This window comes from Amborella trichopoda, chromosome 2, assembly GCF_054954075.1.
Source record: "Amborella trichopoda isolate Santa Cruz 75 chromosome 2, AtrichopodaSantaCruz75HAP2 v2.0, whole genome shotgun sequence".
NCBI lineage: Eukaryota > Viridiplantae > Streptophyta > Magnoliopsida > Amborellales > Amborellaceae > Amborella > Amborella trichopoda.
Genome location: NC_142337.1, coordinates 13,158,179 through 13,176,560, shown reverse-complemented (window position 1 = coordinate 13,176,560; position 18,382 = coordinate 13,158,179). Strand labels below are relative to the sequence as shown.

At 35.1% G+C, this 18,382-nt stretch overlaps 1 protein-coding gene across 4 annotated transcripts; it reads right to left on the bottom strand.

Moving 5' to 3' along the window:
- Positions 1-1,183: 1,183 nt before the first annotated feature.
- On the bottom strand, positions 1,184-13,513 carry LOC18448080 (ruBisCO large subunit-binding protein subunit alpha). 4 transcript variants are annotated; one of them, XM_020675959.2, is made up of 10 exons: positions 13,424-13,513; positions 13,129-13,324; positions 6,325-6,446; positions 5,811-6,018; positions 5,557-5,702; positions 5,154-5,460; positions 4,538-4,788; positions 3,962-4,181; positions 1,642-2,000; positions 1,184-1,489 (listed from the first exon to the last, which is right to left on the bottom strand). In XM_020675959.2, exons 1-8 carry the CDS (start codon positions 13,466-13,468, stop codon positions 4,170-4,172), a joined length of 1,287 nt encoding a protein of 428 aa, XP_020531618.1. In that variant the 5' UTR covers positions 13,469-13,513; the 3' UTR covers positions 1,184-1,489; positions 1,642-2,000; positions 3,962-4,169. The 4 variants fall into 4 exon arrangements, with proteins under 4 accessions (XP_020531618.1, XP_088714212.1, XP_011628474.1 ...); XM_088858086.1 differs by having other exon boundaries at positions 1,184-1,431; XM_011630172.3 differs by having other exon boundaries at positions 3,962-4,162.
- Between the last annotated feature and the right edge of the window lie 4,869 nt (positions 13,514-18,382).

Genomic DNA, 18,382 nt, shown 5'->3' with positions numbered 1-18,382 from the left:
CATTGTTTTGGAATGTATTTTTTCAAATATTCCTCCAATACTTGGTTTTTTTTTTTACTTTCTTGGGTTATTTTCATCATTCCAATATTTCCTTTTTACCTCTTTTTCCCCCATATTTTACCTTTTTCCCCTATATGATGCCCATTACCATTTCATACGACTTGAACTGTTCTCTCCTTCATGTATGCATTGGACTTCTTTGCTTATTTGTGGTAATTACGGCTTCATGTACCATCCTTAAGTAATTTGGCCACAAATTTTCTCATTTAGTGGCGTGCCCAATATCTTGACAATGCTTTGAAGGTTCTCATTCAGTGGCGTGCCCAATATCCTTGACAAGCACCAAAACTGCATTTTTTTACATATTTTTGAGGCACACCTTACCTTACCTCAATAGTATAAGGTTGTCATCTTATACAAACCTCACCTTTAAAGAGTGGCAAATATAGCAAGGTAAAATACCATTATTCACGTCTAATTTTAGGTTTATGATCTGGTATCAAGCTTGCGGTGGATCAGGGGTCTTCTTATTTATAAGAGTAATCGAAAATTGTGGGTCTCCTGAAAACAATAATATTATTATTAATTAAATTTAAAAATGATAATAATGTTAATAGTAATAATAACTCAATAAATAGATAAATAAATTAACACAGCCGCGTAATGTCCTCAAATCTCTATTCAAATGAGTCCTTTCGAAGCCCATTGACCGATTTCCCACATGCCAAACTTTACATTTACTTCCTCAAGCAAAACCCAAGTAAGAACTAGTTTTGGAAACCCAAGTATCGCGTATAGTTTTGGAAACCCAACTATCGCATCAAAGCCAATAATAATAATAATTGTAAATCTTAAACAAGCACCTCGAGATTACTTGACCGTCCGCTTTTGGACGTACAGATCTAAGTATCTTGGAAAACAATTTACCTAAAAGGAGAGAGAGAAAGAGAGAGAGAGAGAGAAAGCATTTAGTGATTCTCAGATATGAAAACCGTCCTAAGAAGTCATTTTTACATGGGATCAAGTGTAAATTTTGCCATTTTGCTCCCCCCTACAGCATAGCATACTCACTCAGAAAGAGAGTCTGCAATGCACACAGACCGTCGAATTTTAAACAGTGAGTTTCAAGAGAGCCTGCAATGCACACAGATCGTCCAATTTTAAACACTCATCCAGGGAAATAGAACAGATAACCACCAAGTTATATTTTTTACTTCCTTTTCTGTGTTGTATACAGCCCAGATATTAGTATACGCATCAAGTTACTGAAGGTGCATACAAATGGGAATTCATACAGAAAGTGGAGTAGCTTGGTGTGAGGTAAACCTCAAGTTGACCACGAGTATAACCAAAACTGGATATTGCTTTAAGAAGATTATTACACGAGATCACCAATGTGCAAGAAAGGAGGCAGTCCATATTTGTCAGCATCTGTCCACATCATAAAACCGATTTTAACACAGTAACAGAGAGCAACTTAAGTTCCCACCTGAAGGTAAAAGGGAAAGAGCACATATTATTCAATTTGACAGAAAGCAAACATCTAGTTGCTACAAGTGCAGACGGAAGATCAGACAAGTATATCACAAAAAAAGCACTCAAAGAACTAATACCAAGAAAGAGGAGCTGAATAATTCTCACCTTTTTACCTCTCATATTGACCAGCAATTATTTCTCATGATAAACTGGAAGGACCAACTGCTAAGCAAACATCAAGGAGAAATCCCAGGGATATGAGGAACAGTAGGTTTAGGACTCTTTATCTTCTCAAAAAGGGCAGCCTGAGTCAAAAGAACCACTCCAGCAATTGAAGCTGCATTCTGAAGCCCGCACCGTGAAACTCGACAAGGGTCTATCACACCCTCAATGAAAAGATTTTCATATTTGTATGTCATTGCATTGTAACCCATCTCCCAATCGCTACCCAAAATCCTCTCTATCACAATTGATCCTTCAGAGCCTGCATTCTCAGCAATCAAAGCTGCTGGTACAAGAAGTGCCTGAAAACTCGAGCAACATACTTTTGTTACAAGTAAAATTATTTTTTTGAAATTTAGTTGCAAAGAAAATTATTGCTCATCAAAATACAGTAAAAGATTTAGGCAAGCTTCTGAAATACGTTCACACTGTCATAATGTGAATGGGCTTTGGCTGTAATTACAAATATCACAAAATAATGGGTGATGTTTGAAAATTTTGACTGCAATACCGATTATGACCATGGTTCAAAAAATTCAGCCCTTGAACTGGGCTTGGTCTACATATTAGTCCACCCAGCTCAATCACCTGGACTCCACCTGGTCTAAATGACTTTGCATATCATTCTATTGTTGAGTACTATATAAATTAATAGATACAGATAATAGACCTTAAAAAATGTGCGACCCCACCCCCCCCAACCACCACCAAAAGTTACATGATGTTTGGACATTTGAATGATGGAAAATATTTCTTTTATATGAAACATTTCAAGCATTTTTGTCAAAAAATTTCTTACTTGAACCATAAGTTTAAGTTCTCTAGAATATTATGTTTACCTAAATTACGAGAAAATGACAAAAATTTAGGGAAAAGAAAAACTCTTGAAAGAAATCGACAACAGAAGAGAGGGTAGCCTTCAGGAACAAGTTTAAAGACGAAAATGGAGCCACGTGACAAAACTCTGTTCTAGTCCAGTTATATATATAGAGATATATATAGATATAGCCAAAATGGCAATTATATTTTAATGATATTTGAAGACCAACATAAAATGGTTGTTGAAGATAATGTTCTAAATCATAAATAAAGAAAGCAGGAAAATACAGGTAATGCACTTCCTATACAATAGGAACACTGTTAGTAAAATATCTGATCATTATCCTCAATTATATTTTAATGATATTTGAAGACCAACATAAAATGGTTGTTGAAGATAATGTTCTAAATCATAAATAAAGAAAGCAGGAAAATACAGGTAATGCACTTCTTATACAATAGGAACACTGTTAGTAAAATATCTGATCATTATCCTCATCATCTGAGCTTTATTCAAACTATTTGGAATCACCCACATGAATCATGTTACTCAGACTATCAGTCACCATATCTCTTCTTACTGCTTCCGTCCATGTCCTTTTGAAATCTCCTTTTGCCCTTTTAGAGCCTTCCACTTGAATTAAATCGCCCCTTACTCCAAACCGATTTGCTAGGCCTACGCTGCTCTAGCAACATATCTTATGTAGAGTAAAACTTTTATTAAGAAAGGAAACAAGTCCAGGTTCATATACCTAAAATATAGACCCAAATTTTGAGATCCAAGGAAAAGGGAAGGTCCACCAAGCGAGATGGCGAGTGGGGTCAACTGATGGGAGTTCCAAGTTGACCCGCAGAGTTTTTAAAATCATGGTTACATACAACAGCCATGGTAATAAGAACAGGCTGTTAGAATGGTAATGAAGCTTCTAAACCTCGGTTATAGGAAAGTGTAACACAACCTAATGGACTATGAACGAACAACGATCCATTAGGCCATCGCCATCCAATGAAACTCAGAAAGTGGGACCATGGGGGTCAAAACCTGTTCTGGTGAGTCCTACTCTGCAGTGTCCATTTTATTGGACGATGATAACCCAATGGACTATAGGTTTTCCATAGTTTATTGGGCTACTGTACTTTTTTGCCCATAGTCGCATTCAAGAATAATCTCATAGAATGATTTTCTGACAGTAAAATACATCAAATACCACTGGTGGATATATGGGAGACCCTGGGACACAAAAATACATTCCCGGTGATATGCCTGGGAGAATCCATCATCAGCGACTATGGTAAATCACCATCCGTCGTTAATGATGCACATGCAACACATATCCATGATGACTGATGTATGGAATATCTTTCCATTTTCTATAATGCAGATATATATATATATATATATATATATATATAGAGAGAGAGAGAGAGAGAGAGAGAGAGAGACCTTTTGGACTATGTCAGCACCGAGTTTCTCTTCAGGATCCTTTATGTCATCTTTTATATCAGAAATGTGCTTGGACAAGTGAACATACACAGCCCCACCACCTGGGGCTATGCCTTCATCTATGGCAGCAAAAGTTGCATTCTTTGCATCCTCGATTCTCAGCTTCTTTTCCTCTAATTCGGATTCGGTGTGAGCCCCTACCTAAATGTCATGTGCATTGCTTCAGAATTCACAGCAAAACGTTAAATCAGTTTCATTAAAACACATAATACATAGACATACAGCAAGCAACAATGATTTTGTCTTTTATCTAGGAAAGGAAACACAGGCAAAAGTAAAGCGTATACATATTGTTGGATGTAGTTCAGAAAAGCCACAAAACAAGCAATGAAAACTGACTTATCCAGAAAAGTAACCAGCAAATAAGTGTCATCAACATAATCTCTTTTCATTACGTAGTGATCCCAAATGGCTTATGATAACTTTCAGGATGTTAAATATCTCAGACTCCATTTTAGACACACGATTTCATACATGTGAAGGAACAAAAGGAGGAACTTTATTGAATGTGCTCACCTTAATAACAGCTACTCCACCGCTTAGCTTTGCAATTCTCTCAGAGAGCTTTCTCGACAAGTAGGCACTGTCTGTCTCAGCTAAATCTTTCTTTATTTGAGCAACCCTTGCTTGGATTTCCGCTTTCATGATTGGATCGGCAATAATTGTTGTAGAATTGTTTGTAATAGTAATTTTTTGAGCAATGCCAAGTTGATCTGAGGTTGCATCTGCAAGTGCCATGCCCAAGTCACCAGCAAGAAAATCTGCACCTGTTTTAAGGTTGTTAACCAAATGTCACAATCAGACAAGAGTGGCAGGAGTTGAGAATGTAAACCATGAGATAACAGCAAAAGTCAACATAACCATATTAGAGATTGTAGAATTTCTTAATCCTATCAGAAGTCCTCTAATTTGAGTCAAAGCCAGATATCCATGATCTGCAGACTCTCCAAATTAATTTTGATAGTGAATACAAACAAAGAAGGGAGACTTCCATTGTTTTGTATAACCTATTCTTATATGTATATGCTAGAGAGATGGTGATACAACCTGCCGATGCAAGAACTTATTCCTAGATCTACACTTTCAATGACCAACTTATACTAGAGTGAGAAGAAATCCAGACAATCCACACCTGTCATAAGAGCAATGTCTTGTAGAAGAGCCTTTTTTCCTTCCCCAAATCCAGGTGCCTTGATGACTGCAACATTAAGAACACCACGCACTTTGTTTGTGATCAATGTTGCCAATACTCCATGTGAAATATCCTCAGCAATTATCAGTAGTGGGACACTCAACTGACTCGTTTTTTCTAAAAGTGGAATGATATCCTTAACATTTGAAATTTTCTGATCAGTCACCAAAACTCTAGCATCCTCAAACTCAACAGTAGATTTTTCCTGATTCGTAATAAATTGAGGAGAAATGTATCCTTTGTCAATCTGCATAAGAAACAACAGTTTATAAGATATTCAATGGCACAAAAGAAAGGGAAAATCCCAGTTTCACCACAATTAGAGTGGAAGATTTTTGGTCACCTTCATTCCTTCTTCGATTTGAAGACAGGTTTCGAAAGAGGATGACGATTCAATGGAGATGATTCCATTAGCACCAATCTTATCGATAGCTTCAGCAATCATGTTTCCAATGACGTCATCATTTCCAGCAGAGATCGATGCCACAGCTGCAAATAGAGCAAATTATTTATCTAATTAGGAACCCAACTTTAAAACAGTTGCTGCATCAGAAATGAGTAACTTAAGGGAATTGTTTTGGGCATATGGGAGGATACCTTTTATATCTTCCCTTCCTTTTATAGATCTACACTTACTCCTCAACACTTTGACCAGCTCATGCACAGTCCTATCAATTCCTTTCTTCAAAGCAACTGGATTTGCCCCCAAAGCAAGAGCCAGAAGTCCCAGTCTGATCATCTCTCTTCCAAGAATAATGGCAGTGGTTGTTCCATCACCTGCTGCATCATTTGTCTTGCTAGCAACCTGCGACTCAAAACTTTGAGTAAAAGGAAAAGGAAGCTCAGTACAATCTAATGGATTATAGCATACTCAAAATCCATCAGGATCATGACCATCCAATGAAATGGATGGTAATGGAGAGAGAGTGGGATCCAATGCAACAGGATAGGACACCATTGTTGGATCTCACTCTCTCCATCACCATCCACCATTTCATTTGTTGGTGGTCAATCAATGGATTCAAATATTCCATAGTCCAAAGGATTATATTACACTTTCACTAAGGAATCAAGCACTCTGAAGGTTGGAATAGTGAGTGGCATATATGACCTCTTGAATCAACAATGCTCCCATATTTTCAATGGAATCTTGAAGCTCGATAGCACGGGCAATTGTTACACCATCATTGATAACTTTCGGAATTCCAGCCTCATCAAGAACAACATTGCGCCCTGTAGAATCAATAACTTAAATGGTTCACCAACCAAATGAAGAAGCAGATTAAAAGGAAAGTAACAATGTTCCAAAATATAACCAGTCTAAATAAATCTTTGAACAGGCACACTTTTAAGTCTTTTCAATCATTTGCATGGAAGTTTATTGAATCACATAGGAGTTAATCATTTTTGTGAGAGAAACTGAAAATGTACAACCTGCTGCAGAATTTGCTCTTCAAGTTTTAACCTATCAAACTTCGAAAGGAAAAAGAAAAAAAAAAAAAAACAGAAAGGTTCTGTCCAAGCAGCATACAATGCAAATAGGACAATGTTGACAGTAAACAAAGTTAACCAGAGAAAAAATTCTACGGAATCACATAATTACAACTTGTACCTTGAAATGCAATAATACTTAAGTATCTCTGATTAACAATTCTACAAGGTTCAATTAAGATTCAAAAGTTCCTCAGAAAACAACGTGCCTTCCAATAAAGTTAAAAAACAACTTCCAGTCACAATTGCTGACTAAATTTGCACATACATTTAAATTTTAGGGTGTACTCATGAAGATGACAGTTTGCAAACAAAAACCATATAAATTTCAAAGATTAACAAACTACTATGGACGGCCTTAAAGCCAAATGTCCATTTTTCTTGTGAAATCTGAACATTCCAAGGCCCACCATTTATGTAAAACAAAAAAATGACCTTATAGCTGACTGGCGGAGCATTGCCTAAACATTTCAACAATAAATAGCTCAAAAATTGTCAACAGGAAATATACACTGGCACAGAGAAGCACAAGGGCATACCTTGACCAAAAAACAAAAAAAGAAAAAACGGATGCATGCTTCCCATGATACCATAAAGGATTTCATAACCTTAGAGGCATGTTTGGTTTGTGGGAAATCTTTCTCAAGGAGGGGGATATACGTGAAACTGACTAAATAACTTGCAAGGAATGAAGCTGCTTTCCCATGAAATGCTGCCAATTTTTAAAAGTGGAGTGAATTTGCGCTTTCCTAGGTACCACTTTCCCATGAAACAAACATGGGATAGTGGTTCGTTCAACAGATCTCCCTCCTGTAAAGAGATTTCGCATGGATTAAAACGTCCCTAAATGCATGCAAAATCTAGTATGGTAGTTTTATGCCATATCTAACATCATACCAAAATTAAGTTACCATAAGAAGTGCTATATAACCAAATCATTAAAAATTGTACAAATCTTAGGGGAATGAACCTCAGAATCAAACAACTAGGACCAAATATTTTCAGCCAGGTCCATATAGCTCATGTCCACTATGCATCTGGTAAAATCGAATTTATTGACGGGATTACAATGGAGAGGGATCAAAGGGCGTTGTTTTTCCCTTTTTTGTTTGTGAAATTCAATGCCAAGGGGGAAAAGAAAAAAAAAAGAAGAAAAAAACAAGGAGAGAAAAACATTTGGGAGCTGCCGCATTTAGAGCACCCCTCGAAATGAGAAAACCTCCATCCACCATGGTCTTTGTCCTATCAGCTATCATTAGTCTCAACTTCTATCCAAATTTAAGGATTATGTAGAGAATCCAAATAGGACCAAAACTGCCACATGTCCTCCATAGCATATGTGACATGAAAGGATGTTTTAGAGTATACTACACCCTCCAAAATTGGAGAAATCTTTTGGTGTTGAATAGGAAAGGTCAGACAATTTTTGTCAATAGTATAAACAGTGAACTGTTTCTGAAATTCAAAGCAGGTTCCTAGATTTTGTCTAGATTCCAGAAATCAGTCCCTGAAACACAATATTTTAAATATATAGACTATGTCCCCGAAACACAATATTTTAAATGGGTGTACGGCTGTATTTCCATTTCTATGTTTTCAGTTTTGAACAATGGATCACCGAAGGGCTTCTTACCTGCCTCCAGAACCAAGGGGATCCACTCTCACCCTTCCCCTTTGCTTTGCTGCCGAAGTCTTCAGTCAATCCATCTCTAGACTATACCATCTTGGGATTTTGAGGGGGTTACAATCCAGCTCCTCTAGTCCCATCATCTCGCATCTTCAATATGCAGATGACACCTTAGTTTTCTGTTATGCTACCTGCCAACAGGTTGATGCTCTTCTTCTTTTCTTGAGATGCTTTCAGTTGGCCACTCGATTCAAGGTTAACTTTGGTAAATCTAAATTGATGGGTGTTAACACTGACCCATCCTTTGTCCAAGCCATGGCAGCAAAATGGGGTTGCTCGGTTGAGTCTCTTCCCTCTTCATACGTCGGTCTCCTCCTGTGTTTAGGGATGCCTCGCCAATTCCTTTGGAGTCAATTATTGGACAAATTCAATAGAAGGTTTGCGAGTTGGAATGGTGTTTCCTTTCTAAGGCGGGTAGGCTCACCCTTATCAAGGCAACCCTTGCCAACACCCCTATTTATCAAATGTCCCTTTTCATATCCCGGCTTCTGTCGCAACCCGATTGGAAAAATTAATGCGACGAGTTTTCTTTTGGTCCAGGGACAACGACAATAAATGCCATCTCATCTCTTGGCCCAAGCTTTGTAGATCGAAAGCCCTTGGAGGACTTGGACTTGGAATCCGCAGGTTACGAGTTCATAATGCTACCCTTTCGGGAAAATGGTAGTGGTGTTATGCTACTCAGCCAAACCACCTTTGGAGGGAACTTATTCACGAGTACTGTTTTGGCAGCAACAGTTGGACTCCAAGATGCAGGCTTAGCAGCCACATTCTGGTTTCTGGAGGTCTTTACTCCACACCAGAGAGCTCTTCCTGCATAACATTTGCTTTCGGCCAAGGATAGGGATTAAAGTTAAATTTTGGCTCAAAAGGGCCACTGCCCTCTTAAGGATCTCTCCTAATCTCTTTTCTCTGGCGTCTGACCCTCTATCTCTGGTGGCTGAGAACTTTACCTCGGCAGGATCTTCTAGCTCTTGGACACCCATCTTTAGGAGGCCCCTATTAGACCAGGAACTCCAAGAATTTGGGAATATGGCGGAACTAATGCACTCAGTGTTCCTCCCAGAAGCTAGCAAAGACAAGATCATCTGAACTCCAGCTCCTTCAGGCATGTTCTTGATATCTTCTTCTATTGTGCTCTTAGCTCGCACTCTAGCCCTTCTCTCCTTCCCAACCCTATTGCTTCCAAAGCTTGGATTCCCTTTATCCCTCCTCGAATCCAACTGCACTGCTGGGTGGCCTTCTACGAGAGAGTCCTAACCATTGACCAGATTCAAAACAAGGGATTACCTATGCCTATTAGATGTACTATGTGCAGAGCAGCTGAAGAATCTAATGATCACCTTTTTCTCCACTACGATGTGGCAAGTGCATTGTGGAAGTTTATTCTCCATCTTTTCAGTTGGTTCTGGGAGCTTCCTCAGTCCATCCCTCAGCTCTTCACGGCTTTCCTTTCCCCACCATGCTCTAAGAGAGGCTGCATTCTGTGGAAAGCTTCTGTTGCTGCCATTATTTGGGTACTGTGGATCAAAAGGAACAACAGAATTTTCCGAAGTGAATCATCTTCCATTGATTCCGAAGTTAATCTTTGATGGTTGCTCCTTAGGCAATGCAGGACCTTGTGGTATAGGAGGCATTTTGAGATCACACGATGGCAGCACTCTTTTCTCTTTCTCCCGCTGGATTGGCGTAGACGACTCGATCTTGCTGACGCTCTACCTCTTTTAGAGGGCCTTTGCAAGTTTAACCCTCTTTGGAGATCTAGGCTTTCGGTGGAAAGAGATTCAAGAAATGTCATATCATGGGCCTCCAATCCCCCGTCTTGCCCGTGGAGACTAGACCACATTTTCAAGGAGATTGGCCAAATTTCCAAAAACCTCATCATTTCCTGGAACCACATTTTTAGGGAATCAAATTTCTCGGCTGATGCACTGGCTAAGGAGGGGGCTCAGTCCAACCTAACCTAGACGCATCAGTCCAGCTTTTTTGTTTTTTGCTACTCTTGTAATGTTTTTGTAAAGATCAATATACTTAATACAAGTTAACATTCTCAAAATATACAGACTATGTTGCAGTTTGGACTTTGTTAACTATGATTTCATTCAAGTGATATTTGGTTTTTAATTTAAGAATCATTTGATTGTTGAACCAATTCCCTCATATCCAAATTTTCAAAAGCTGAAAGAATGAATGGTTCCTTGACAATGGGAAATTGATATGGTTTCTGAACAAGGTTGATGCTTTGATTGGCTTAAATTAGACGTAAAATTGCTCCATAATGTAAAAACTACAATAAACCAATCATCATTGGGACCAGTGCCTTTGACATTTGGGGTACCCAATCTCTCAATGGCTTATTTTAGCTACCTTGTTTAGGTTTAATAGAGTTAGTCCCTTTATCTTGTTGTTGTCAAGATGGCGATTGAGTTTCAAAGAGTTACAAGTTGACAAAACAATTTCTCTTGCCTAACATATTATTGACATTGGAAAGTCAAAGTGTTTTTGAGTTAGTTCATTATGACATTTGGGGTTCTGGATTCCCTGCCCTTGTGTCTCTAAAGCAGGACCTGCCATTGTATATATTGACCATATATGTATACTTGGTTACTTTTTAGAGCAGTACCCCTTAGTTATATGATTCTATTTGCTCCTTCCACGTGTAGCTGCAACTCAATAGCAGTGTTCTGTGACTCAACGGAGTCCACTTGGACTCGGGTAGCCCCAATCTGTGTTTACACTTCATTTCACATAAAAAATTTAAAACAATAAAAAATTGTAAAAAATATATTTAACGGTGCATAATTTTTTTATATGATTTAGATCATCATCTTTATCATCACCCAAGCCTCATCCCAATTATTTGGGGTCAGCTACATGAATCATGTTCCTCGATTCTTCTCCATAAGTTCAAGATTCATGATAAAGATGTGGCAAAGTTTTACGTTGGTTGCCTACCTAACGCAACCCACCTTCTTTACCCGGACTTGGGACAGGTTACGAAAAGTTTAAGGCCCCCACCCTTTAAAGTTTAAGGGAAAGATTTTATATGATTAAGATGTTTTTAGAAATCATTGGTGAATGGTTTTTCCATAATCCCCATTTCTATAGTTTCCATTCTTTTTGGATTTTTTTAATTTAAAATCTTCCCATCCTTAAATCAGCTTTTTCTTTATCATTTTTTGTATACTTGTTTTAATCTTATTTGTACTTTTTTTAAGGTTGCTTTTAGTTTTATTTTACTTTTACTACCTTCATTATATTTTTTAAAAAATTCTAAGTCTTTTTTGCCCTGTAATGGACTTGAGTAAGTCCATTCAGACTCGCCCGGGTCACTCAATGCGGCCAAAGGCCTAGTACCTTGGCTAAGTTGAGTTTTTGAACACTGCTCGGTGTAGTAAGAATATTAAAAAATATTTCAATCATAACAATGGTGATGAATCCATATCAATTCGCCTTGAGAATCTCCCTCAATCCAAATTCATGATTCACGGATGACCCAAACTGCACAATCAACAAAAAGATTTTTTTGTTTTTTTTGTTTTTATAGTTAGCTAAGTGGAATAGTTTTCTATTTATTTATTTATTTATTTATGATAAGTGGAAAAATTGAGTAGCTAGGCACAAGAATAGATCATATCAAGGAGAATATTTGCACCCTCTAATATATTCAATAATAAAAAAAATGGTTTTAGGTATTGAAGTAGCCAGTGTAGCCTTGATTAGTGGATCCTCCTCACAAACATAGGACTCCATTTTCAAAAGGGCAATCCAACCTCATACCATGCAAAAGAGAAGCCCCTATAACCATCTCTTCATAATAGAGTTCCACAGTGGAAAGTATCGTAAGAGCACCTCTTGGTAGTTAGGATCCATACTACAAACAGGAGCTTTGACAATGTCATTCAGTTTTACCTTTTACCTATATCATGCCAAGTTTCAATAGGTAATCCATGATCAATTCAAAACAGAGCAGCATAGTGAAAGAGCTGTGAGACTCTCCACACATGAGTTCCTTAGAGAAAAACACAAATAAATCAACCAAAAGAGCAGCTCCCTACAAAGCAACCAGCTCAAAAACTAGCCATAGTGAAGAAACCGTTTACATGCATTTCTCTATGAAAAAAGGGGTAAGAAAACTGAATTGCAACTGTTAGGAGAACATGTGATCAGCTTCACAAAGCAATTGTTCAAGCACATTTTATAAGCTCTTTCTTATATGTACAAGAAAACACCGTCATCACGCACCAATCAGACAGGGAACCAAACTTACAGTGATTATAGGACATTGAAACTCAACAGCTAAGCACTTTGTGCAGCCCATACTCAATACATATGGATATGGCTAAACAAAATGCACAATCACAATATCAAGAAATCCACTTTTGTTAATTACGACGGGGAAAGTGAAATAGAAAAGATGGTTTTGTATTTGCTGCCTTGCTGTGTACACAACTGTAATGCACTTTTGCTGGTGCCATAAGCAAAAATTAAGGAACGAATCCTCCTCTAATGGAGGTGTACAAATGCATCATCCACCAAATAAGGCCTCACAAGTTGCAATCATGCATTAATGGCTGAATGAAAAAGACTGATGGAAATTTACCATATTCAATATGAGGCAATAAAAACTAAGTGAATAGGAGAGAGAAAGTATTATATTTATACAATGAAATTATCACTAAATTGAGGAGAGATGAACAAATAAGAGAGATATAGAGAGAGACTATATTTGCGGACCTCTGGGTCCTAAGGTTACAGCGACAGCATCAGCGAGCTTATCAACTCCAGCCTGCAAGGCTCTTCTGCAGTCATTGCCAAAAGATATCCTCTTGGGTCCTGCTCTTATGCAAAACCTAGTGAGCGTCACTGAATGCTTAGCACCCAGAGCTGTGACTAAAGAATTTGAAGCTAATTTTGGTCTCCCCCACCATCTCTGCAAATGAAAAGTATCATGAGGCCTAACAACCTAATACCATTGAAGAGAGAGAGAGAGAGAGAGAGAGAGAGAGAGAGAGAGAGGTGGATTACTAACAGAGAGAGAGTGTTGAGGGCATGAGCACGATAGGTTGAGAACCATTTCTGATAAACCTCAGCTTAAACCTTTGCAGCGATACACTACGGCAGTTAGGGCAAAACTTCGGAAAACCCTTTTGTACACGAATATGCCTTCTACTTATCAACTTATTATTGATGGTTAAAATAAAAAACAATGATTTGCACCAGTGGGTACTTGCTGTAATATGTTTTTTAATGAAAAGTATAAAAGGAGACTTGTGCAACTTGGTCATAATTAATCAATAGTTATATTTATTCAATTGACCAAGCTCAATCTTTTAAAATAATTTTTTTAAAAATTTTGTAACACATTCAAGCTATAAGATTTTACATCGGATGGATGTAAATGATTATGACCTCGTTGTATCAAAGACAGGAATTTTATCGAACTTTGTTTACACACTCGGTAGATAGTTGTAATTGATTGTGACCTTATATCAAAAGTGAATGGTTCCATTGTATTCCCACTCTTTTTTAAAAACTCAATTAAATAAGAATGGCTTTCTATGAGTACTCAACCTCACTTTTTTTGTTCTTATCAAATATTCCCAATTCCCCGACTATTGTTCCTTTTTTTCGGAGTGAGTAATAATCGAGACAAAAAAAAAAAAAAGCTACGTCTACAAGACTTATGTTTTATTCTATTTTTATCTATTTTATTTTATTCTATTTTTATTCTTGCTCGTTCTATTGTTTTTCGATGTATTTCAAACTCAAACCAAGGAGTTACAATTGGTCATAGGATTTAATCATTAGAGTTACAAATTACTCATTTAATTATTATAAAAAAATCACTACACAAACTATTACTATTTACTTAGTTAAGGTGATTTCTATCCATTCTCTATTCTTTATAGTTCTAAAGACAGAGCAATACCAAAGGCATTAGGATAATAGAATCTAGCAATATTTCATTAACGAGTTTGTTGTCCAATTAATGAATTGGCTTCAAATAGAACTATGAGAAATGTGGATACTTCTCATCGCTTCAAAAAGAGAGGCTAATAAAATGATCTTCTTGAATTTAAATTTTTAAGAGACTAGCAAAATGCAAGTGGATTGTGCATGTATTTTATAAGCAGAATGCATTATTATTATGATATTGTATACTACGAGACCATTTACCTTTGTTACGAGAAGTTCATAAATCTCATCTGGTATTAGATATCAAATTGGATAGCTTGGGATATGTCACAAAGTTTAAGAAATCTTTTTTTTTAACTTTGACTGTATTCAATAACACACTCAATATCTCCTGATTTGAAATGTTAGGGCCAAGAGTGATTGTAACCACCTTGTATTAAATGTGAATAGTCTCTTTGTATATTTTTCCTATTGTTATTTAAAAAATATACCTCAAACTCAAAAACTCTAATTTAAGAGAAAAGTCTATGTCTAAAATCTTTTTCTACAATAAATGCTAAATTCCAAGATAAACCTAAATATTATAAATCTCTTATAAACTGCAATTTTTGCAAGATTGTGATTTCATTTTAAAGCTTCAGTAAAGCTTCTATCTTAAAACCTTAAATTGGACAGCTCTATTAATTGGATGATTATCTTCCATTAAATAACTTATTCTTAATTTAGTGATTACCTTCCAAAACGTTATTTCAAAACTTTGGAGAAAATCCACATTAGATAGCACAATAAGTAATAAGTCATAATGAAATTAAGAGTCGAAAAGTAAAACCTATTAATTTCGACACGTATGTATAAAAACATTCACATAGAGATAGTGAGTGAGTGTGAGAGTGAAAAGCCAAAAACCATAATTTCTAGTAAAATTTGTTAATTTCAAAAACATACCCTACTCTAATTTAAGAGAAAAGCCTATTTTAAAAATTATATTTCAAAATAAATGCTAAATTCCTATATAAACCTATTTTTTCGTTGCAACTAGATAATTAAGATTTAAACCTAAATATTGTAAGGGATTGTATATAATGAGACCATTTACCTTTAGTACAAATAGGTCACAACTACTTATAACCATTATATGTGAAATTTGATAGCTTGGATGTTGTCACAAAGTTTGAGAAAATTTCTTTGGAACTTTGAGCTTAATTAATGCAATAAATGTAGCCACCCAAGTTTTGAATCCAATGGTCAAGATTAATTGTGACCACCTTATACCAAACGTAAATAGTCTCATTGTATACTTTCTATATTATAAATATCTCATAAGTTGTAATTTTCATAAGATTATGATGTGGTTTAAAAGCTTTAAGAACCCCTATCCCATATAAAAACCTTAAATTGAACATCCTGCTGTTGATTATTTTCCATTAAAAAACTACTTCTTAAGGTATAAATAAACAATATGTAAATGAGAAAAAAATTACTTAATAATCACAAAAAGACTACATCTAATAAAATAATATCTATAGTCGGAATCCCTAATAAAAGACAAATCCCAAGTTGTAGTTCTTCCATAAAACTACTGCATCTTATAATAAGAAAATTGTAAATGATAAATTAATATTAAAAAATATCTGATTGTCTCAATTTTCTCTTTTCAATCTTATTTTCAATCTCCTTCAATGTGATTGATATTTTCTATTCATCTCACTTTTATAGCTCGTGTCGTTGGGATTTTCTAATGAACCTCTTTTGTTTTAGACTATTTCTCTCCCCCCTCCCTCTTTCTTTGTTTTGCTTCTTTCCTCTCCCTTTTATGTTCACAGAGAATGTCTCTCTTTCTTTTAGATGTATTTAAGAGGCACACAATCTCTCTTTCTCTCAGGTGTTTATCTTTAGAAAATTCGTACGCTCTTTATGCAATCTATCTCTTTATCTCAAAAAATAATTATAATACATCTCTCTCTCTTATTGATGCATTCAATAGCTAAATAGTCTATTTCTCTCTCTCTTAAATACATTCAAGAGGCACGCGTCTCTTTTTCTTTTAAAAAAATGATCTCAATCTCTCTTAAATGTATCTAAGAAATACCCTATCTGTCAAGTATTTATCTTTATCTTTTTTTTTTTAAAAAAAAAGATAAAGTATCTCTCTCTTATATATACAATTTTGATGCATTTAAGAAAGGGAACTATGGATAAAAATAGAAAAATTGAATGGACATTTTTTAAAAGGTGCGGTTTGTATAGAGCCTAGGCTCTAAACAATCAAATTAGAGCCTACCTTCAAATAGTGTCGAAAAATGTGGTTTTAATATTGTAAATCTTTGTAATATCCATAAAATATATTTTTATAAATTTTAAATCTTCAAAAAATAGTACAGATCGACAGATCTATGAAAACTTGAAAACCTTAAAAATTGACGGTCCAAAAACATGTTACAAAATACACTATTTTCGAAACTTGAAATCTATTTTTTTTTCTGATGTCCATGCATCTTGATGTCGAGATGATTGATTTGAAGATATTTGGGCATCAAAACAACCTCTTCTAGTGAAAGTTTTGAGGTAGGTTCAAATTTGATTGTTTAGAAGCTCGGTTCTATATAAACTTTTCGCTTAGTTTCCATAAGGTTGCAACCTTAAACAATGCAATTAAGGCGCACCTCCAAAATTTATCATAACATGTAATTTTGGTGTAAAAAGTTCTTAGGATTATCTTAAAATCTATTTTCATCTCTAATTATAAAATTTTAAACTTAAAAAATGGTTAAAATCAAGTAGATCTATAAACGTATGAAAATCTTGAAAATGGACAATCTAGATAATGTGTTGCAATATGCACTATTTTTGGGACTCAATTTTTTTTTTTTTTCCATATTTATACATCTCAATGATCAATTACGGGGTTTTTCAATATTAAAACAACCTTTTCTAATAGATTTTTTAGGTGCATATTTACTTCTACATTTTAAGATTGCAATCTTATATAAACTTTTTCCTTTAAAGAATGCTAAAATAAAAGGACATTAACATTCATTTCCGATGATTCTAATTATTTAATTAAATAAATTGCTCTATTATAAATTTTACCTTGTAATTAATGGAATTAAATTAGATTCATCAATTGAATATTTTAAGAAGTTGATATTTTAAAAATGTCCTCATAAAATGAAATTATGATCGTTATGATTTTTTCAAAAAATATAGCCTGTTATGAAAATTTTCACCTTTAAATAAAATATTGATATACCTTTAAAATAGATTTGATGCTTCATAGTTCAATTCAAATTTATATTCTATAATTTACTTCTTTCAAATAATTTATAAAATTAATGGAATATCTTGTTCATAATATGAATTTTATAGGATCAAAAGATTATATAGCCATTTAATTTAAAGGGTGTGGTTTCCATAAGGTTACAACCTTAAATAATTAATTTAAGGCGCACTTTCAAATTTCATCATAACATATAATTTTGATGTAAAATATTATTATGATTATCTCAAAATCTAATTTCAAATCTAATTATAAAATTTTAAATTCCAAAAATGATTAAAATCAAGTAGATCTATAAACATATGACACTCTTGAAAATGGACGGCCTAGATAATGTGTTGTAAGATGCATCATTTCGGGGACTCAAAATTCCAATTTTTTTTATAGTCATACATCTCGATGTCGTGATGATCAATTAGAGGATTTTTCAACATTAAAACAACTTTTACTGGTGGATTTTGTAGGTGCATCCGTAATTGTAAGCTGAGATGTTAGTTCCTCAAAATTGTAGTTCTTTAATATATCTTAAGTAATGGTTTTACCAAAATAGTATACACGGGCGAAAACGTTTCCATTAACTTGTTACACACATGATAATAATAATTATTATTATATAATATACACAATATTTTGGAGAGATTTATAAATATTACTCCACTAAAGCTGTTAATGCATTTCTTGCATGCCACATGGCATCCAATCCATGTGGCGTTTTATGTTAATTGATTCATGTTCAACTCCATGATGATCTTGAATATAGAAAAAAGAAATTTAAATTTCAAAAGTATTATTCTT